This window comes from Dermacentor andersoni, chromosome 4 (assembly GCF_023375885.2).
Source record: "Dermacentor andersoni chromosome 4, qqDerAnde1_hic_scaffold, whole genome shotgun sequence".
In the NCBI taxonomy this organism is placed as follows: domain Eukaryota; kingdom Metazoa; phylum Arthropoda; class Arachnida; order Ixodida; family Ixodidae; genus Dermacentor; species Dermacentor andersoni.
In genome coordinates this window covers 159,061,221-159,083,477 of record NC_092817.1, presented here as the reverse complement: position 1 = coordinate 159,083,477, position 22,257 = coordinate 159,061,221, and the positions used below count along the sequence as shown (strand labels likewise).

Here is a 22,257-nt window from a genome sequence, read left to right as displayed (position 1 = left end):
TTTTGTAAACAAAATATTGATAACGACGTCTCAGATAGGCTGACAACTAGTTTATCAATTGTGTACTTTTGAGGACTTCATTTAATTCACAAAGGAACTCATTGTGGGAAACATGATCGAATTATTTGTGGAAATCTATAAAGCTCCTGTAAGTTTGGTTGACGTCATTATCTTTTGCGCAATCATGAACGGTTCCAATTAGCTTAGTAGATGTAGGATAACCTTTTCTAAACCCGTGTTGGTTTGCTATTACCTTTGCATGGCGGATGACAACAGCCTAAATTCTGCATTTACTTGTATTGTGGTATGGCAAACACAGCACGGTTCAAAAGAACTGATATAACCTAATTTTCCTAGCACAAAAAGCACTTAATCTACATTATCCCTAAATTTTTCTGATTCCAGACGTTCGTGACAGGAGAATGAAATTCTGCGCCGCACATTGTTGACACGGCGATGACAATTACCCGAGCTTTATAAAGGTGAATTATCACGCTTCCGGTTTGATCCCCCTGAAAGCCACCGTGAAGTAATTATTGGTCTGAACGCCGATTTTCGATACTTCAGATTTGCGCGAACAAGCTCTCATGCTTACGCCTTTCTATAACGCCGACCTGTCTTATTCACGTGCTGCTTTCTAAATCTGTACAAAATTTATTCCCATTGGTTCCCATTAATTTAATGCTACGCTTGTGAATGTTCCGCAAAGGCCTACATTTATTGACGCCGAAGAACCTGGCGCGTTTCAATACATTCAAATCAGCTTTCTAACGGATAGAAGACACATAAATTTTATGAGCAAAATGTGATTTCACAACTGTGCTGTGAAACACCATTAGAACGTAAAGACAATCAATGTGAAGGAAACCATCATTTCAACATGGTGATGAAGCCTAGGCGTCATACAGCGAGCTTCGTTTATGACATACAACTTTTGTATAATGAACTACGTTCTAGAGGCTATTTTTGAAGCACCTTTCGTAGTTTCGAAGTCGCTAAAATGTCGCCAACTGCTGATTTGGTGCCTATAGGTGCCAAATCAACTTAGTGTTTCCTGCACCGTGTAAACTTTCGAAATTATGCAATACTACGAAAAAATTGGTAGCGCCAGGAACGCAACACGAATCACAAGAAACTATTCACTAAGTGCACCTCTGACGTTGTTTACGAGATACCCTTTAGATTGCGGGAAAGTGTACATCCTACAGACCGCGAAATGTTTTAATTATAGAGCTAGGCAGCATAGAACGATGTAAAAAACAGGTACGGCAGCCATTTAGCAGCGCATTGCAACAAATGCTCATGTAGCGAAATGTTCAATGACGCCAGGTTTCTGAAGCACCGGAGCAGCAAAAAAGAAAGGAAGAGAAATTGTAGAAGCTTACTACATTACCAAAGCACTAGGTGTATGCTTCAGCACAGCGTCATTCAGCCGTAACAAAACTTGAGATAAGTTTTCTAGGTAAGCACCTCTGCTTGTGGGCAGCACGCATGCCTTTCAACTTTTTGGTTATTGTTGGTATTTTTTTCGCATGTTATAAAAGCTGGTTGAGCTTTCAATAAATTTTCCAGTTGGCAGTACAACTCTTCTCCTATTGCGCGTGTTTTCGATTGTTCTCGTGTACTTCACGCTGCTTCAAGTTTTACTCATCTTGAAAGCCTTCTGCGAAGGGTACAGAGTCTGCGCTGTGCTTCCGCGGCGTAAACCGCGTTGATGCGAGTGGCCGCACGCAGGTCGATTCGCTCGCTGCTCCTGCCACGTTTCCTCGCTGTAGCGTTTCGACAGTCAGTTTTTTCGAGGTCATCAAGTGGTATGTGTTGATATTTACTTGTGCGTGCGGGACACCATGCTTGTTAATTCAGTATATGCCCATGTTTACAGGCTTATCCGGCCAATAAAATTAATATCTTTACTTTGCATAGCTGTCCACTATTTTGCTATCGCAATCTGTGTTTCGCCTTTCGGTTGAAACGGCGACTTTTTTCTTACTTGGGTATGTGGCTTTGATGAGGGGCGATTATTTTGTGCTGCCTGTTGCGTGAGTTGCTGATTCGCCCGTTCATTCGCCCGTTCCTTCTCACTAGGGAACATTTTCGTAAATTTTGGGAGCCTGGCCACCAACTTTTGTTTTACGAGGGCGGCTCAGGAAGTCCTTGCCCATATTTTTCTCAGCGAATGTAAGCTGCATTGAGGCAATTACAAACATACGTTCTATTCTACGTAGCTTACACTATTTACCCACATATTCCCCACATAGGTTCAGGTATTTGTCCCATCACAGCACTAAATTTGGGGTGCCCCTGTCGTCAGTCAGCGACGGACGCGGCCTCCGCAAACGCTTATTGTCATGCCAGTCGTCACGCCCTTATGCGAACTCACACCACCACCTCACACTTCTCAAAGCGAGATCCCTTTTTCCACACGTGCGCTGCATTTTCCCGTGAATTCCGATGGGCGATCATCCGTTGCTCCATAGAAAACGAATCACACTTCGTTGCTCGCGCACTGTGGACGTGTGAAACCCAACTGCCATCTACAACACCTGACAGCAGCGCCGTGCCGCGGAGCTACCGCCAAATAAGGTCGGGCCGGTTCAAGAAAAGTCCATCGCTGGGAACGGATATGTTGACTGCGCATTTGCAGCCGTAATTTGGTTAAAAAAATGGGGGCAAGAACTTCCTGATTCGCTCTTGTAGAATGGGGCTGCCGATTCACTTCTGGAGTGTACTACGTGATGCAGTCTTTCCTATTTGGAAGGGAAAAAATTCAGCGCAAGCACCCAAGACAACCCGCAGAGAAGAAACGAGACAAGCGCTGGCGGTGCTTGTCTCGTCTCTTTGTAGGTTGCCGTAAGTGTTTGCGCTGAATTTTTTTCACCGTCTAAATACGATCTACCAACTAGCCCCAACCGAAGCTTTATTGCAGTCTTTCCTGTTTTTGCATTGACAAAAGACATAACTCCAGCTAAATTACACGGGCCTACAGTTATGCTAAAGTTTCGAGACACTGGCTCTCGCGTGGAGCCCTAAGAATCTTATTGCACTGTCCGGGTTTTGCTTATGCATTGGAACCGATCGCGCTGGTACCTTCTCGTGTTGCTTTTACCTTCTCGTGTTGCTCAAAACTATGATTTCATAAGCCCCAATTCGGTTTCCTTTTATTGCACGTTTTTATTTATCTGTAGCATGAAAATTCCGATTTCTCACGCCCCTGCTACATTTCGTCGCTGCTAGAATTTTGCAATCACTAATTACCCTCTACTCAGTTTTTGAGCAACCTCCCTTAGTGGGTATGAGCCAGGTGACGAAAGCTAGGTTAACAGCTGGACGTGTGCAACTTTTGTAGATGGATACAAATGGAACGAAGAAATACGCGGGTAAGATCTTGAATCCATCAACAGTTTTTGCGACGAACGCCTCGCAAGGAAAACGGCTTGGCCTTAAAGACTGATTCTTTAAGGACGCTGTAGATTAATTGGCGAAAGTGCCACTCAGGGATCCATGGGAGGCATTCTGTAAGAGTCCACCTCGTGGACTGTCCATTTCGGCCGTTCCTGATTGGCTAGGGCCGCTCGTCTCCTCCTCGCTCGTGCAGCTGCATCCAGTCAGCAGCGGCCGAAATGGGATGTCCACTAGGTGTGCGCGACTTTTATTGTCCGTAAGGGGTGACACCGGAGCTCCGGTACCGCTCGTAGGCGTCCAGGGAGCCCGATGTCACCCTAAGGGGCAGGAGTTAGTAGACGAAGCGGTTTGCTGCTTCGGCTGCCAGATGGACAATGTTGGCCTGTGCTGCCGCGTCTTCGCTATGAAGCACGGTTTTCCATGCTTCTTCGTCCTTGAATAAATTATATCCCGGGGAGTAGGTGCACTCACATAGGGTATGTCTTAGAGTTCCTACATTATCGCAGAATCTACAGAATTGGCCCTCCGGATTTCCCGTTTGCGTGAGGTATCTCCATCTGGGAGACATGTGGTTCTTGGCTTGCAGGCGGTGCCAGGTGACAGCCTCTGCGGACGTGAGGGACCTATGCGGGAGTGGTGGACTCTTACAGAATACCCTCCTCCTCAGGTTTCCCGTTTTTATTTGTCAGCGTTTATCACGGCGTCTGGGCTTGGGATAAGCGCGTGACGATGCGTGAATTTCCGCTCCTGTCCCTATCAAACTATCCAGATTTTCAGCAGGTAATACGTCCGTCGAGCAGTAAACTGTGTCGCAAGAGAGAGGCAAGAATATTTAATGATGATAAACGAGTAGCTGTGCCGTAAGCTGCTGTAAGTGACAGCAGGCCGCGGTGAGTTTTTACTTGCGCAGTGATGGTCCAGCTCCTTGCCCGCTACGTTGTTGTAGTGAGAAAAAAAAGATTGATCGTTTTGTACCTTTTGCCAGCGATATGCAATTTAACGGAAGCACCACAAGACCTTTGAATCGCACGAGAGTTCTTAGCTGGCCTTGTTGGTTTACATACATTATGGCGAAACAGCGCAGGCGGCGGTACGTGCGAAAAACGCACAGGACAATGCACTGTCCTGTCCTGGACAGGACAGCGCATTGTCCTGTCCGTCTTTCGCATGTCCCGTCGTCTGACAGGATAGTATACATTGTCCTGCCGTTTTTTCACCTGTCCCGTCGTTTGCACAATGCACTGTCCTGTCCTGGACAGGACAGCGCATTGTCCTGTCCGTCTTTCGCATGTCCTGTCGTCTGACAGGATAGTATACATTGTCCTGCCGTTTTTTAACCTGTCCCGTCGTTTGCGCTGTTTTGTCATAGAGACCTTTGAAGGGCTGTTTCGTCGTCATCTGCCTAATCTAACCTTTTTTCCTGGGGTGTACGTTTGGGCACCTCGACATTTTGCGATGCCACTGGAATGGTTGCTCAGCTCTTCCGAACGTGTTTTGAACATTGTTTAATGTTTCGAGAAGCTTGCTTTCTAAATATGGTATATATGTTTTCTTTTATTTTTTGTGTTTACGATCCAGCAAGTGCCTTTTCATTTTCTTTCCCGCAACTCTGCCTCAACTTAACATTTGCTTCATGTACGCTTTATTTAAACCTATTTTAATTCTTAAAATTTATGCTTCTACTACATTTCTGGCCAACCCTTCTGGAGTGATCAAATGCCCCCCCCCCCCCCCCCCACCTCCAGAAAAGGGATTACAATAGCCTATTACACCTATCAAAAGTATAGAGTGATAGATGGAAGCACAAAGTCGACAAGAAGGTTTGCTAGCAAGGTGGGGGGTCACAGAACTTCCTGCCGACGTTTAGATGTGCGGATTGACCGAATTTCGCTTTCGTACAGATTGTTCCGCCTACAGAAACATATCGGCCAGGTTGTCTGAGAAACTTCCCCCACGTGCTTGCGTTATTGCATTACTGCTGTATTTCGTTTGCCGCACAATTACAGTTAAGGAGAGTAAGCTTCTGTTGTTCTTCAGCAGGACGAAAAATGCGGAGAATAGCGCAGCCTCGGATTGAGAGATGCATGGCCTTTTGTTACGCGGGATTCTTCGTGCTCTTCTTCGTCACAATGGTGGTGGAAGACGCACGCGAACGGCGCAACCGCAACCGCAGGTGAGCGCATTCACAACGTGCCTATAAGAAAGGAAACGGACGTTGTGGTTTACAACCGGCACAATCGCCCGAAGGAAAAGTTGCTCTATTACAGCACCGGCCATTTATAGACCTACAGCAATAGAGTGTTGTGCTGCCGGAACGAAGACGCGCCTGCTTGGGGCTAGATTTTAGTGCTTCAGTAATAGGGCACGAGCTGAAGGAATGCTACACGAATCTGGTACCCTACCTTCAACGCTCTTCAATAGCTAAGTGCGGTAATCTGGCCAGTGCTAGTACAATCAACCTGAGGTGTGCTTCTCGCGTTAATTTTGCCGGAAGCCTGTTAGATTAGATTTGGTTAGCTTCGTTGGGACTACGGGCAGCGTCGTGTGCCTCGCTTACCTCTTCTTTGCCGACAGATTATGCCGGCACTCATTACTTGGCCACAGCTACGCGATCAAAATGTACCGCAGGCAAACTTTCGTTTGAGCAACCTTTCCGTTTTCCAGCAGCGTGTGAACTCGTTTTAAACATTAAGGTGCAGGTTTGACATCGTCACTGTGCACTGCAACTTATGTTGCCATTTTAGCAATCTTGTCCTTAGATTTGGTGACCTTCTTATTAGTTTAGCAAAATTGTTTTTATTTAGCGAGTGGCGACATTTTTTAGCGACGTGATTAACAAATTGGGGACATTTTAGCGACATTGAAGTTAGGAAAGTTGTGTCGAAAATAGCCTTCTACGATGCACTTTATTAGTGAGAATCTATATCTGAGCGGCCGAAATTGTCTGTATGACGCGTAGGCTCTGTGATCATGACGAAGCTATGGTTGCCTTCGCGGGATTCTCAGTGTGCTCACGAAATCTATGTTTTTTGTTTCATTCTTTAGGAAAGCAATTTGAATGGGTCTTAGCGGTGGGTATTTTCAAATTTATTGCGAGATTTAGAAGGCAGCAGCTCAATAATAAAATAGATCGACTATAGAAAGCCGTGTACATAGGAGCGGCTGAACTTGTTCACGCAAGCCAAACACACTCCTTTCTTATCTCATGGGCTTTGGACAAATTAGGGGTGCAATAGTATAAAGCTATTCCAAACTTCGCTATTCCAATTCTGCAATCAGCCCTCCGTGATTGGCCAAAAAATTTTCGGACCCCCCATCACTTCGCCTTTCTCTCACGCGACGTCACGAAAACTGCGAAAACGCCACATCTGATATGATGTGTGCACACTGATTATGCATGATTAGGCCCAACGAAAGAAAAATGATTATTTCTCATGCGACGCCTTTTTCACCATAATATTGTGGCATTGATCAAAGGTTCTCGGGCTGCGCCCACTTGGCCTGTCTGTCACGCAACGTCACAACGGCACGAAAACTAATAGAGTCAAAGCGACGTGTACACGCTAAAGATGCATTAATATGCCGAACAAAGTTTTTTTTTTTCTGAATTTCTGAATAGCCGAGGACTGCCCGAAAGGAATAGAAGATGGCTATCCGCCGTTTGCTCTGGCACTAGCTACTCGGAGCGGCCGCAGAACATGGATTTATTTGCGTATAATAAACGTTTTTACGTGGCACTATAACGTTATCGAGCACTTTCAGGACATATGCCACATCACTTTGCGAACTCTTCTTTGTTGAAGATCCGTTCTGGCGGCATTTTTAACGTTCCGTTGGACACCGCCGCGGTTACAATTCTAGGGAGCTTGTATCGAAATTATGCGAAATTTCTGGTATTGTGAGCAGTCATCGCGCAAAAAAAGAAAAGAACAGAGATAACGTTGGAAAGCGAGAAATTGATAACACGTGCTGAAAAGCAAAAATCATGGAATTTTCCCAGTTCCTCAAGAAAGCATCGTCCCGACGCTGAAGAAACCATAGAAAAAAAAGCTAACACAGAAAAATTATGCATATTCCACGCATTGTGGGAATCCGTATTGATGCAAAGCATTTTCCACGCAAAGCATGCGATGAACTGACATGGCGTTTCGGTTTTTGCTTACTTCATTTGCGCTGTTGGAAACCCCTTTGGCGCCCTGATAAGTAGACTGACCCATACGCTCTAAGCACCGGTTCTCATAAAGCAAGATGGTGACTTAACCTACCCAAAACTTTCGTAGTACGCCGTCTCCACTAAAACGCACGGCAAGCCAGCGCAGTGAGACTGAGGAAAAGAGAACACGCGCACGCTTGACGCTGAACATAAGCATCCTGTGCCCTGTACGAGAGAGAACCAGGATATAACAACCGACGTCACTCAAGCATATACCTGCAGCTAGTATTGCGGGCGCGGCTCAGAGGCTGCGCTTGCGGGAAAGCCCTCCTGCAGTACAAAGTACCAGCGTAGAAAGAACGAGGAAGCACTCGCACGAACAACGTGCCACAGAGACGTCGCAATAGGGGCTGTGTCGCAACGCCAACTGTGTGTTGCATTTGGGCCGAACTGGGCCGATTACGGAGGTTGAGCAATGTCGCATGGCCTCTCAAAACGCTAGCTGCCTCGACAGAATGGCGGAGGTTATCGGTGTTGCATGTTACTCTGCGATATGCTGTTGTTTCGTTGTTGTTAGCCTAATGAGCATCGGGCTGCCAAGCTGGAGGACTGTAGCTCTAAACCCACTGCCAGATGCGTAATGTTTATTGTCGTGGCAGTTGTGATTGAGAATACCCCACCTGATGTATACGAAGACACCCACAGATCGATTTTGGAATGCCTCGTATCAAAGCGTCATAGTTCGTACAGAAGCAAAGGTAAATGGCGATACCTTCAGGCAGTTTCAACAGCTAACGCTTGGAGACATGTTCGAGGCGCGTGGCATGGTAAACTTTCGGCAGTGCGTGTCTTTTCCGACTATTCGTACGAAACAGCACGTCAGGCCGCCATCGAGATTGAGGTATCCAGTCTCTCATTAAACCCAGCTTGAATCTGTGTTGTGGACCAATTAGAAGTCGTATAATATATATATATATATATATATATATATATATATATATATGTATGTGTGTATGTGTGTGTGTGTGTGTGTGTGTAAAGAAGTGTTACTACTGCTCCATCCTAACTTTCCTCTATATGCGGCCTTAATGAAGTTCCTTATGCAGTTTAATAATGAACCGTCGTTATTTTCCTTATACTGTCTGGTTTGAACCGTTTTCGCGAACCGCAATAATTCTGCAATGTTCTCATCTACAGTTCAGATCTTTTGAGGCATCTCTAATGCTTTGTTTTCTCTTTTTTTTCGCTTCTACCTACGTTACAGTGAAAGCGTAACGATTGTGTTTGTAATTTGCAAAAACCAATACGACGACGGCCTGATCGCTGTGAAATCAGCGATCGCCTACTCCAAGTCTCCGATGCGCATAATCATCATCACTGATGACATCGGCCAGAAAGATATGCTTAAAGAGGTGAGTGCCTTGCTTCCATTTTCATCGGCGTTTCGCTGAAAGTACTAACAATTTAGCTGAACGCTACAGTTGCTAAGCCTGTGAAAGACTTAGCATCGGGTTTCGTAAGTGTTCTCTTATTCTTATCAGCGATGTTAACTGATATGTTACGATGTGATGGTGAAAAAAACTATGATTATTGCGATGGCAGATCAGCACAAGATAATTTAGGAACTCTGATTTGTATAGGCATTGCAAGAAGACGTAACTTCTTCATTTCTCTGTTAATATCCTCTCGTACAGCACTTTTAGTCACCAAGTTTTGCACTCTTGCGGTTAACGCAACTCCTGGCTTCTTGCCTACTAATAAACAAAACAACAAAAACAAGAGAAACAAAAACATAAAAATAATTACTGTAGAAACTTCCTAGTGGGAATCGTGAGACCCCGGGGAAGCACTGACACGTGTACTTGTTCATCTGTTTCGGGTCTCCGCTTTTCACAAATATGAAAGTTTGTCGCTAAGCGTGGAACGCGCCTGCATGTATTGGAAGTTTCTCGAATGCTATTGGTGGTTCCATCTGTTGTCTGTGGTCACCAAAGTTTGTGTAATCTGACTGTATGAACGACGTGAATTGTGTAGTACTTTCTGAGAGGCGCGCGGGCACCAGCGATTACTCTGGAACGTTCGATAACTCATGCATAAAAGCAGACGCGCTTGGCGCGCAGATTTCGACGATCGCCGACCGCGTTCGCCGCTATCGCTGTGCTTTGAGTGTAACTTGCTTCTGTGGGCACAGGTTCGCCCAATAAAGAGTTAGTTTCGTCTTTCACAGTTTTGTTGCTGTGTTATTCACCGTCACTACTACGTGACAGTACTCGTTCCAGTGGTTCATCTTGCACACGTACAGGCGCCGACAAAAGTGGTATACTCCACGCAGTGGGAGCCGGAGCAACGGCAAACTGCATCGCAACGCCATCTACAGGCAGCATATGGGATCGAGACAGGGTTTTTATTATCTGCAGGCATGTCACTTGATTCGTGTCAATGTAGATGGCGTCGCGATGCAGGAACTGTAGTGACCCACTTTCTTTCTACACTAACTGTACAATGTTACTTCTTGCGGCAGCTGCAGTGACCAGCTTTCTTTCTGTACCGACTGTATGGTATGGCCGACTGTGTGATATATTTATCGCCGCAACTGTAGTGGCTGCATTTAAGTCACTACAGTAGCGGGTGCTACTATGATACGGCCAACTGTGCGGTGGACTTGTCGCTGCAACTGTAGTGGCCTGCTTTCCTTCTGCACCAACTGTATGATATGGCCGGCAGTATGGAATACTTGTCGCCGCAACTTTAGTAACCTGCTTTCTTTATGCATGGACTGTATGTATGACTGACTGTATGGTATGCTTGTCGCAGCAACTGTAGTAGCCTCCTTTCTTTCTGCACGGACTGTATGGTTTGGCCGACTGTATGGCATACTTGCCGCTGCAAGTGTAGCAGCTTACTTTTATGGCGATAGCAATTATATGAACAATGCAGGGGCACTTTTGCGGTCGTCGTCGCCGTCGCCGTGATGTTTCGTACAAAATCCAAGGTCGATAACACCGTAGCCGCGCGCCGTTTGCTCTAGGCGCGAGTGACAGCGTGTGAGGGTCAGCTGACGATCACGGCTCAATCTCGCACACGCAAGGGAAGAAAGCGGGGGAGAAGCGCGCCGTCTTCTGTCGCGCGCAAGGAACCGTGGCAAAGGGAGGTAGCGGGACGCTGTACTTCGGCAGCAAGTGCGTATGGCGCAGCAGCGCGCAGTCGCGCGGGCTTTATGTTGAAAGCGATCTGCTATGGGGGCAGAGTCTAGGTAGGCCGCCGGCTCGCAGCTTGCGCGCGCCGCTCAGTTTGCGTTATAGCGATAGACAGCAAGAAATTCACTTCGCACGCTTCTATTGCCCCGTTTCCGCAGGCTAACGCTTTGACAGAGGGTGTCCGCGGTCATCGAGTGCAATGTGTGTACGTTTGCTGGCGCGCGCTGACGTCATGCTTGCTAGTTTAGTAAGTGAATGTTTGGAAGTTTATACGGCCGATTAACCTGTTGTCCTTACTTATTATGGCTGTCTACTAATTTGCTAGCATAATCCATGCTTCTCCTTTAGGGCGAAACTGCGACGTTACTAACTCTAACGAAAACTTTTATTGTGTCTCATATACACTTTAAAAACAGTTGCACCCTTTGGGGTGTATATTTCCGAACAACGATAATCGTCATCTGTCTTTCCCGCATTTCCTTTCTTTAACGCTGCGAGCCCGCTACTTCCCAGTAACGAACGGCTGGCGCGGCGTTTTCAAGAGACGAAACGCAAGCAAGGCAGATGACAATTATCGTTGTGTGGCAAATATACACCCAAAAGGGTGCAACTGTTTTTAGAGTGCACTCTAAAAACAGTTGGACAAATGGAGAGATTTCCAAGGGAAATAGCCCGCAAGTGATTACGCTATAAAAACAGCTAAAAAAGGTGACATTAAGAAAAACCCGCCACAATTCCACCCTGTGAAAGTGGGTATACAGGGAAGCTGTAGCCGACGTTAGACCAACACTACCACCAGAAGCGACGTACGTCACATGCGCACGCGCATGTGCGGAAGTACATCATATATCCTCATTCTTTTACACTCCTAAAAAAATTTACACCCTGTGGGGCTTATCTTCTCCCACAACGATAATCATTATCTGTCTTACCCGTATTTCCTTTCTCTTACACTGTGAACCCGGTACTTCTAAGTCAAGAACGGCTTGCACGTTATCAGCGTGACAGCACTCTCGACAGGAAAGTAGCGAGCGCTGAGTTTTCAACAAAGGAAACGCAAGCAAGACAGATGACGATTATCGTTGTGGGACAATTTACACTCCAAGAGCTCCACTGTTTTAAGGGTGTAGGTCATCCGCCGAACCCAAGTGCCTTACTGAGCCAACTGAATTTTTCATAGTAAATTGCGTCAGACAATTCGTAAAGTACGATTAGTCACAAGCTGCAGGCACGATAGCTTCGATTTGCAGTTCAAATATGCGAGAAAACACTTGTGTTACGTAGAAACTCAACGACAAAGCCCTTTTTTAGCTGCTGTTTGAGCTCTGTCTCAGTGGCCGTGGCCGCTAGGTGGCGGTACTGTTTTTGGATGAGCACAGAACGAGCCCACGCAAAATCCCGGCCTACTATAGAGGCTAACAGCTCGACTGTAAAAGCAAACAGTGTAAGTTAAGGCAACGCCTTCAGGGTTTGCGACGGCCTACCACCTTCAGATGTTGCTTTGGAAACGCCCCTAGGCTGCTTCTTTTGTATGGGAGTATGTTTTGTCGCAGGGAATCAAACACCTACGAAGCTGCCTGTAGTACGTGAAGACAACTGTGCTGGTATGATCTTGGTGATGGGTGAGTTTAGGTCTTTATACAAGATCCCCTAGCAGTCGAATGTGCCGACGACCCTGAGACCACGGAAGTTCCACAAACGTTTAGGATGACCACCATACAGCTGGAATGACCCATTGATCTGTATGACTACGCCGAGTGAGGTTAAGGTTGTCTTGTGAGCGGTTAAAAAAAGTCCCGCAGTCTCGCGCCAAAGGCGAAGTATCGATTGCGATAGCAAAGTAATAGATAGCTATACAAAGTAAGGATAGCAGCTTTATTGGCCGTATAAATCTGTAAACATTCACTTACTAACTACATTAGCGAGCGTGGTGTTAGCGCGCACAGGCAAACGTGAGCGCATCACACTCTATGGGCGCGGACACTCGCTGTCAATACGCTGGCTTGAGGAAGCGCGGCAGCAGCAGCGAGCGAATTTACCTTCGTGCTGCCTCTTCCTCCAATGCAAGCTGAGCGGCGAGAACACAGCATGCACAAAGATATGAGTCGTCGGCACACTTAGACTGCCGCGCAGCAGCGAGCGAAGTGACTGCCATGCTGTCTATCGCTTCAATGCAAACGAAGCAGCGAGAACGCAGCACGTGCAAAAGTATGAGCCGTCGAAGCGCTTAGACTCGGCCCGCAACGCAGATCGCTTTCATGATATGGCCACAGAACACCTATACAAACTTAGAGAAGGTAAACTGTACCTTCCACAGTGCTACGGAAATAAGCGTAGCGGTGGCGTCGTGAACTAAAGTATGCGACCACAGGTGGCGCTGTACAACAGGAAACGGAAACGGGGTTTTGCACAGTATGGCCGCTTTACCAGGTGTTCTGTGGCTTTACTGGGTTTCTGGCTGCTGCGCCTCGATCGTGCTCCCGCCAGTTTAGTTGCTGTGTGGCAAACGTAGCGCCTATATATATATATATATATATATATATATATATATATATATATATATATATATATATATATATATATATATATATATATATATGTAGGCGCTACGTTTGCCACACAGCAACCAAACTGGCGGGAGCATGATCAAGGCGCAGCAGAATACATGTAGCGCTGAGTCATATCGAGTTAAGGCACACTCTTAACTGACTTTTAAGGGCATCCCGAGCGGTTTTTCGTTTATTACGCCGCCGTTACCACGAGTTGTGCCGCCGCGCTCCAGCTGTTGCATTTAGTGTAGGGCTACTGACAGAATGCGGTTTCCAGGAGGCACGATGGCCTCGAATGGAATAAACGCACACGACACCGAAGATTGAGTAAACCTGAAAATATTTTATTTGCATTTTACAAGTACAACAAAAAGCACACGTCTACGCATCCACACAAACGCGGTTACATAGTGTTGTAATCGCACCGCTGGCACGAGTTGTTGGAACCTCAGTGCTGACGCCCGTTATTGCAAACGGGTCGCAAGCCCCAAGGGTAGCGTTGGCCTGGCGGCCTGGGGCACTGGAAGCATCCGAAGGTCCCGGCAAAGCATGAGTCGGCTGGTAACAGAACAACTGGTTTATTCTAACATCGCAAAAGAGCGGGCGGTCAGGTCGACCGAAGTGAGAGACGGGAGAGCACGTAACTCGACAGAAGAAATCGGAGCCTCCCTCTTGGCGTCCGGGGGCAGCTGCTCTTATACTTTCGCAGTTGAGGGCAAGAAGGAAGACCTCGTGACGAGACCACGTGACGGCGGGTACGGACGAGCTGAGATACATGTTGAGACGAGTGTAGTGACTCAACCGCCGGCCGGGCGCCGGACAGACCTCCTCGCTTCACACTTGGGGAGCTCCTCTCCCCGGCTGCCGCGCTTTGACAAGCGTGGGCACACACACACACACGCACACACGAAGACACGTGGCACTGAAACACGCCTGGACGCGCTTGGCGGGGAGGCGTATCGGCGGCGCTGAACGGGCCAAAATGTCCGCCGCTTGGAACGAAGGCCCGGCGTCCGTTGCATCCGCGCCGGCTATACCGCGCGTTGTAGGCGAAACGTAACAGACCGCCCCGCCGGGGGAAGGAGATCCCGATGGTCAGGGGTCTGCATCCGCTGTCCGGAGGGATGTCGCTCGATGATGCTCATAACCGAAGTCGGGCGTCCTTCGGCGTTTCTTGAGCGCAGCGCACAGAGAAGGCCTCGTTCTCTCGTTCAGGTTCACACAGGACACTGCAAAGTGACTTCGGGAGAGTTGACATTTTTGTTCTCGTTTCCGGCAAGCGTTAGAACTACGCCGAAAGTCAACCGCTCAGTCAGCAAGCACGGCACAACCCTCACTAAGCCCTGCCAGGCTTTTTCCCCTTTTATACTACTGCCTAGTTCCTTACAGTAGTTTAGCAGCACTCAGAACGCGTCCACAAATCGGAAAATTGCACTAGAAAGCACATCATCACTTTGAAACACTACACAAAAGCAATAGGTTAAAAAAAATCCTGCCTCAGGAAGAAAAACATCAGTAACAAACAATTTTGAGGCTGATTCCCACGTTAGGGGCTTCGACTTAAGCCATCGGCGTTACCGTTGAGACTCCCCTTTTTGTAACGCACCTCAAAGGAATATTGTTGCAAAGCGAGGCTCCAGCGCAGGAGGCGGCCATTTTTAGGAGAGATGGTCTGCAGCCATTGGAGAGGGCAGTGATCCGTCTCAATGATAAACCTCGAGCCGGCTAGGTAGCATGACAATTTCTGAACGGCCCACACGATACACGCACACTCTTTCTCGGTGGCGCTGTACGCCTGCTCACGACTGGTCAGCTTACGACTAGCATACAGGACGGGGTGTTCTACTTCTCCATTTTCCCGTTGACACAGTACAACGCCCATGCCTCGCTCACTAGCATCGCACTGAACAACGAACCCTTTTGTGTAGTCGGGCGATCGTAGCACAGGCTGGCTTGTTAAAGCGCTCTTTAGGGCGCTAAAAGCTCTTTCCTTTGTCTCGTCCCAGACGACTGTTTGCGGCTCTGTCTTTCTTAGAGCATCCGTCAGGGGAGCCGCGATATCAGAGTACCTGGGGATGTACCTCTGATAGTAGCCGGCGACACCTAAGAACGACCGAATATCGGTCTTCGTGCGCGGTTGCGGGAAGTCTCGCACAGCGGCCACCTTTATTTCAGAGGGGCGGCGACGACCCCGACCAATCACGTGACCAAGGTAGACAACCTCGGCCTGTGCTAACTGGCACTTGGGAGCCTTGACTGTCAAGCCCGCATCGCGCAGGCGGGTTAGCACTGCCCGCAAGTGGGCCATATGCTCAGGCCAGGATGCGGAGAATATCGCTACGTCGTCTAGATACGGTAAAGCGAATTCTTGCTGTCCCCGCAACACTTTATCCATGAGGCTTGAAAAGCAGTATGGCGCGTTCTTCAAACCAAAACTCAAAACTTTAGGACGGAATGTCCCCATTGGTGAAATGAACGCCGCATACCTACTAGCCTCTTCTGTAAGTGGAACCTGCCAATAACCCCTGACAAGATCTAGGGTGGAAATAAACTGAGCGCTACTCACTCTCTCAAGGCGCTCCTCGATGTTAGGGATCGGATAAATTTGATCCTTAGTGATGGAATTAAGCCTGCGGTAGTCGACGCAAGGACGAGGTTCCTTGCCCGGTACCTCAACTAAAATCAAAGGGGAGGTATAATCACTCTCACCCGCCTCAATAACACCGAGCTGTAGCATTTTCTTTACCTCAGCCTCCATAATATCGCTCTGGCGGGGTGACACCCGGTACGCCTTGGATCGTACTGGCTCTGGGGAGGTAAGTTCTATGTCATGAGTAAGGACAGAAGTCCTACCAGGCCTCTCAGAGAACAGACCTTGAAACTCTAGTAAGAGCTGGTGTAGTTCGGTTTTCTGCTCAGGCGACAGCGATGCTTTACTTATTAAGTCACTAATGACTTGATCGGTGTCTTTCCTGTTCGTCACTGAGCCTAGTCCCGGAAGCTCGACCGGAAGCTCTTCGGGAACGTTTACCATCATGCACACTACTGCTTCCCGTTGCTTATAGGGTTTGAGCAGATTACAGTGGTAAACTTGCTGTGCTTTCCGTTTTCCTGGCAGACTGACCACGTAGTTAACGTCCGACAGTTTTTGAACAATCCGTGCTGGGCCCTCCCACTGCACGTCGAGTTTGTTTTTTAGCGATGTGCGCAATATCATGACCTCATCGCCCACCTCAAAACGACGGGCCCTGGCTGTCCGATCATAATAAACCTTGGCCCTCTGCTGGGCCTTTGCCATTGCTTCACCTGACAACTCCTGTGCCCTTCTTAAGCGTTCGAGGAGCTTAAGCACGTACTCCACCACGACTGGGTCGTCGCCCCTGCCTTCCCACGATTCTCGAAGCATGCGAAGCGGAGATCGCAGCGAGCGACCGTACACTAGCTCAGCTGGCGAAAACCCCGTAGCCGCATGCGGCGCGGTCCGTAATGCAAACATCACCCCAGGCAGACACAGCTCCCAGTCAGTTTGTTGTTCAAACCACAATGCTATCCGCACGCGCTTCATGACGGAGTGGAGCTTCTCAACGGAATTCGACTGTGGGTGGTACACTGAGCTGTCTAACAGCTTTACCCCACACCTTTCGAGAAAGGCTGTCGTCAAAGGGCTAGCAAACACTGTGTCCTGATCTGTTTGGATTTCCGCAGAAAAACCAACTCGCGCAAATATGGACAGTAGTGCATTGACTATCTCAACTGAGCTGAGTTCTTTAAGCGGCACTGCTTCAGGGAACTTTGTCGCTGGGCAGATCACAGTCAAAATGTGTCTGTACCCCGTGGTTGTTACCGGCAGAGGTCCCACTGTATCAATAACGAGCCGTCTAAAAGGCTCCGTAATGATAGGTACCAACTTCAACGGCGCCCTCGATTTGTCCCCTGGTTTGCCCACCCGCTGACAGGTGTCACATGTCTTCACAAAGTGGTCTGCGTCCCGAAAACACCCTGGCCAATAGTACTCCTGCAAGAGACGGCCCTTAGTTTTCTTAACTCCTAGGTGTCCGGACCACGAACCCCCATGCGACAAGCGCAACAGATCCTGACGGTAGCACTGAGGCACGATCAGCTGATCGAACTCCACTCCTCTGCGGTCTAGATACTTTCGGTACAGGACGCCACCTCTTTCCACAAAGCGAGCATTTTTCTTGGCGACACCTTCCTTGACAATGCAGCGTATGTTTTCTAGGCTGCCATCCTTCTTTTGCTCGGCTATCAAAGCCGACCGGCTGACTTTTAGCAACCTATTAAGTCCATCTGACGTAGGCGCGATGAGCAAATCTGCAGATAGCTCTTCTAACTTTCCCGCATCGGGAATTTCCTCTCCAGTATCTGGTGCCTTTAACGCTACAGGCTCAATTTTATTCAGTTCGGGCGTGCTCTGAATATCAGCTTGCTGCGCCTCTGACCCTTTCTCATCGTACGACAACGTCGGCCCCGCAACTACCGCCTTTGCAGCGAGCTCCCGAACCTTCGATCTGGTTAAGGCCTGAACGCTAGCCTCACCAAACAAAAGCCCCTTCTCGCGCAGGAGGTGATCGGACCTGTTCGAAAATAGGTACGGGTACTGGGGGGGGGGGCAGCATAGATGACACTGCGGCCTCCGTCTCAAGCGCTCCGAAAGGTCCTTCAATAAGCACTTTTGCTACGGGCAGACACACGCTATGAGCCTCCACGGCTTGCTTGATCCATGCGCACTCGCCCGTGAACATATCGGGTTCTACGTAAGAGGGGTGAACTACATCCATCGTAGCTGCGGAATCGCGAAGCACTCGGCACTCTTTCCCGTTTACGAGGAGGTCTCGCATGTAAGGCTCGAGAAGCTTCATGTTCTCGTCAGTGCTGCATAATGACAAAAACACGACTTTTGTTTTTGTTTCTGGACACTGCGCCGAAAAGTGACCCGGCTTCTGACACGTATAACACACGCGCACTTGCCTCGTCTCGAACCGCTTTCTGCGTTCGGCTTCGGCTGCCGCCGTCTCCTTACGTTCGGTCGGACTGCTTTCACTCGCATCCGCACTACGTGTGTCCCCCTTTGCTCTCATGGGTGTGAACTTCGGCCTCTCAAACTTCGAGCCAAATTCACCCTTTTGACCGTCCTTTGCTCCGCGAGCCCGACGCGTCACAAACTCCTCGGCTAGCTCAGCGGCTCTAGCCACCGTACTAACGTCTGGCCTATCCAAGACCCAGTACCGCACGTTCTCAGGTAACCGACTATAAAACTGTTCCAGCCCGAAACACTGCAGAACTTTCTCGTGATCACCCAACGCTTTCTCTTCTTTGAGCCACTCCTGCATGTTTGACATAAGCCTGTAGGCAAACTCTGTATATGACTCACTTTTACCTTTCTCATTTTCCCGAAACTTCCGACGGAACGCCTCCGCTGACAGCCTGTACTTTTTTAGCAGACTCGATTTCACTTGGTCGAAATCCTCTGCCTCCTCTCTCTTCAAGCGAGCGACTACGTCGGCCGCCTCGCCGGGTAACAAAGTGAGCAAGCGCTGTGGCCACGTTTCCCGAGAGAACCCCTGCTTCTCGCACGTTCGCTCAAAGTTAACCAGGAACAAACCAATGTCCTCTCCAAGCTTAAACGGCCGCATCAGGTCAGTCATTTTGAACAATACTCGTTCTCCTGCGCCGTGTGCCTGACTTCCATTACGAGCGCGTTCCATCTCTACCTCGAGACGCTTCATTTCCAAAGCGTGTTGACGGTCGCGCTCTTTTTCTTGTTGCTCTCGCTCTATCTGTTCTTTACGTTCACGCTCTTCTTTCTCTTTCTGTTCTTTAAGTTCGAGCTCATGTCTTTCTTTTTGCTCTTTAAGTTCGCGCTCCTGTCTTTTTGCCCGCTCCTCAATGGTCTCAAGGCATTCCGACAGCTCGTCATCCTCAGCCTCTAACTCAAGAATAGCCCTTAGCAGTTCCGGTTTTCTGAGTTTGTCTGAGACATCCAGACCCAACTCTCTTGCAAGCTCCAGCAATTTCGGTTTGCGCAACGACTTCAAATCCATGGCTGCTCTGAATGCTGCTTTCTCTACTGCCTACTATTGTCTTGCCGCAAACTAACCCGGCAGCAACGACAACCACAATTACCAGCTCTGTTTCTAACACTAACAAAAGCCTGGCAAAACTCAGAAGAAGAAAGTCCCGCACTCACCAAACCTCGCAGCCATTCAGCGCAGTCGTTCCGCTGCAGGCAACCAGTCATCACACAGGGCTCGTTGCACTGCTCCCGGATGGTCGTTGTGCTGCTCAGCATACAGTCAACTGCATCTCTTCGCTGCTGGCCTCCGTTGTCGCGATCTCACCGCTACCAGCCAGTTGTTGTAATCGCACCGCTGGCACGAGTTGTTGGAACCTCAGTGCTAACGCCCGTTATTGCAAACGGGTCGCAAGCCCCAAGGGTAGCGTTGGCCTGGCGGCCTGGGGCACTGGAAGCATCCGAAGGTCCCGGCAAAGCATGAGTCGGCTGGTAACAGAACAACTGGTTTATTCTAACATCGCAAAAGAGCGGGCGGTCAGGTCGACCGAAGTGAGAGACGGGAGAGCACGTAACTCGACAGAAGAAATCGGAGCCTCCCTCTTGGCGTCCGGGGGCAGCTGCTCTTATACTTTCGCAGTTGAGGGCAAGAAGGAAGACCTCGTGACGAGACCACGTGACGGCGGGTACGGACGAGCTGAGATACATGTTGAGACGAGTGTAGTGACTCAACCGCCGGCCGGGCGCCGGACAGACCTCCTCGCTTCACACTTGGGGAGCTCCTCTCCCCGGCTGCCGCGCTTTGACAAGCGTGGGCACACACACACACACGCACACACGAAGACACGTGGCACTGAAACACGCCTGGACGCGCTTGGCGGGGAGGCGTATCGGCGGCGCTGAACGGGCCAAAATGTCCGCCGCTTGGAACGAAGGCCCGGCGTCCGTTGCATCCGCGCCGGCTATACCGCGCGTTGTAGGCGAAACGTAACAATAGTCAAGAACATAGTCAAGAAATGGCTCATTAATAAGGCATTTAAGGCTTAATAAGGCATTAACAAACGCGCAAGAAAGAAGACCTAAGCTACAAAACGTACGGTCGGCTGCTAAGTATAATAATTTCCCTGTCACCGCGTGTAACTTTTATACAGCATCTTTACAGCACTACCAGGCCGGGTAGTTTGGCGGAAATAACGCAACAGCTTACGGCCGTCAGCTGCCTCTTCCTTACGGGTGTCATAATTATCCTAATCTCCGCATCAACGTCGTGCAAGTCCGCATACAGGTATCTGTATCCGAACCATATTTGCCAGCTTAATACATGTGTAGTGAAATTATGATAACCACTGCGTCTTATCAAACGTATTGGTTTTGCAAATGCGCATTACAGCTGACGGAACGACATACTGTAAGTGAAGCACAAGAGAACAAGGACAAAAGGAGGATACAACACTTGAAGAAGAAATGAAGAATTAGTAGGCGTACAGCAAACAAGCGATGACGGAGAACACACAATGATGCATCGGATGTTCTGTGACATCGGTTTGCGTACTTACGGTCTTATGGAGATCAACAGCATAAAAACGTACCTTCAAGCGTACTCCCTCAACCTCCTCCGCATTCATTATGATAATCAACGCCTAAACAAAATGAGGCACTATGTTTTGCCAAGAGTAGACCTCTCTACAGCAAGTCTATGTAATGACTCGCAGACGAAACCAGCATGCTTTCGAAAATGTTTTACCGCCGTAGTATTCGAACGCCAACGGCCAGGAAACGCATCGATACCAATAGGCTGTCGGCTGTCGGTGGTTAATAAAGCACAAAAACCTTGACGCTATGACTAAAAAGCAGCTTCAACAATCAAATTAAAAAAAATCAACTGCCTATTTGCCTGAGGTAAAAAAACACCCTTAGACACTTCGACTGTTTATGTCAATGGTTTGTGTAAAGTAAAAAATTCAGCATGTTTAGCGCCTTTAGCAGAAAAAGCACAAATTAAAGTATTCGACCAAATTACAGTAGCTCCACTTGCGCGCTTACGCTGAAACACGCCTCGATTGATTTTTCGCCCTCTGTGGCCATTTGTTGAACTTGAGAGTGTGCGGGGCCTGATATGGCAGCCGTGGCCGTGGAAGACGCATTACAACGCCGGCCCCACTCCCTCCCCTCCCCTCGAAACCTAGCGTGCGGCGGAAGACGCCGCGCTTCTTTCTAGCTTTCCTTCCTTGCATGCGCGAGATTCAGCCGCGATTGTCGGCTCCATTCGCACGCTTTCACACACACATACAGCATACGGCGCGGCGGCGACGGCGACCCTGACGGCGAAAATACGCCTTGAATGTCATATAAATGCTATCGTAATAAAACATCATTGAAGTGTGCGGTGCTCTATCAAGAAGTAAATTGTAATGACGTCCGAATTTAAGCTCGTTAATTTGGCTTCAGCTAGACAACCACGAAGCACACATGCAAAGTAAAATTCACGAAGCTAACGTGCAACGAAGTCATCGATGTTTCCTTGGAGTGAAGAATGACGATGGAAGAGTAAGGCAAAGCTAGGAGTTGGCTGCGGATCGCTGGCTAATCCGAAGATATAAGTATGACCGTACTTTAGATAGCGGTGCGCTCGAACGGTAGCTTCCATTAATCTTAATACGAGTTGACAATGTAAGCGTTCCCTAAACAAAACAAAAATTGTCAAGACCCAAGCCCGGTTGCTATCCAAGACTGCGCTTAGCATGTTTTGGGAGGTAGTTATTTGTGGCACTCTGTTTCACTATTTTTCATAGGTAGCGTTCTCTTTACCACCGTGCCTACTCATACGCGGAAGCCAAGCGGTACTTCGAGTACCACTGTCTTAAGGACCAGTTCGAAAACTACTGATGTGTCTCTGACCGCCTCTTGTCGCAGCGGCGCTTCTGC

At 48.5% G+C, this 22,257-nt stretch overlaps 1 protein-coding gene across 4 annotated transcripts in view; it reads left to right on the top strand.

Annotated features, from left to right (window-relative positions):
• The window catches only part of LOC126537982 (glucoside xylosyltransferase 2-like), a 51,245-nt gene that overhangs the window by 8,850 nt on the left and 20,138 nt on the right, over positions 1 to 22,257 (top strand). For 3 of the 4 annotated variants that reach the window (XM_055074583.2, XM_055074582.2, XM_055074584.2), the window contains exons 2-3: positions 5,440 to 5,575; positions 8,820 to 8,967. In XM_055074583.2, the coding sequence (XP_054930558.2) occupies positions 5,451 to 5,575; positions 8,820 to 8,967 (273 nt within the window). In that variant the 5' untranslated portion in view covers positions 5,440 to 5,450. The remainder of the gene's footprint in view (positions 1 to 5,439; positions 5,576 to 8,819; positions 8,968 to 22,257) is intronic. The other variant, XM_055074585.2, reaches the window with a different exon arrangement.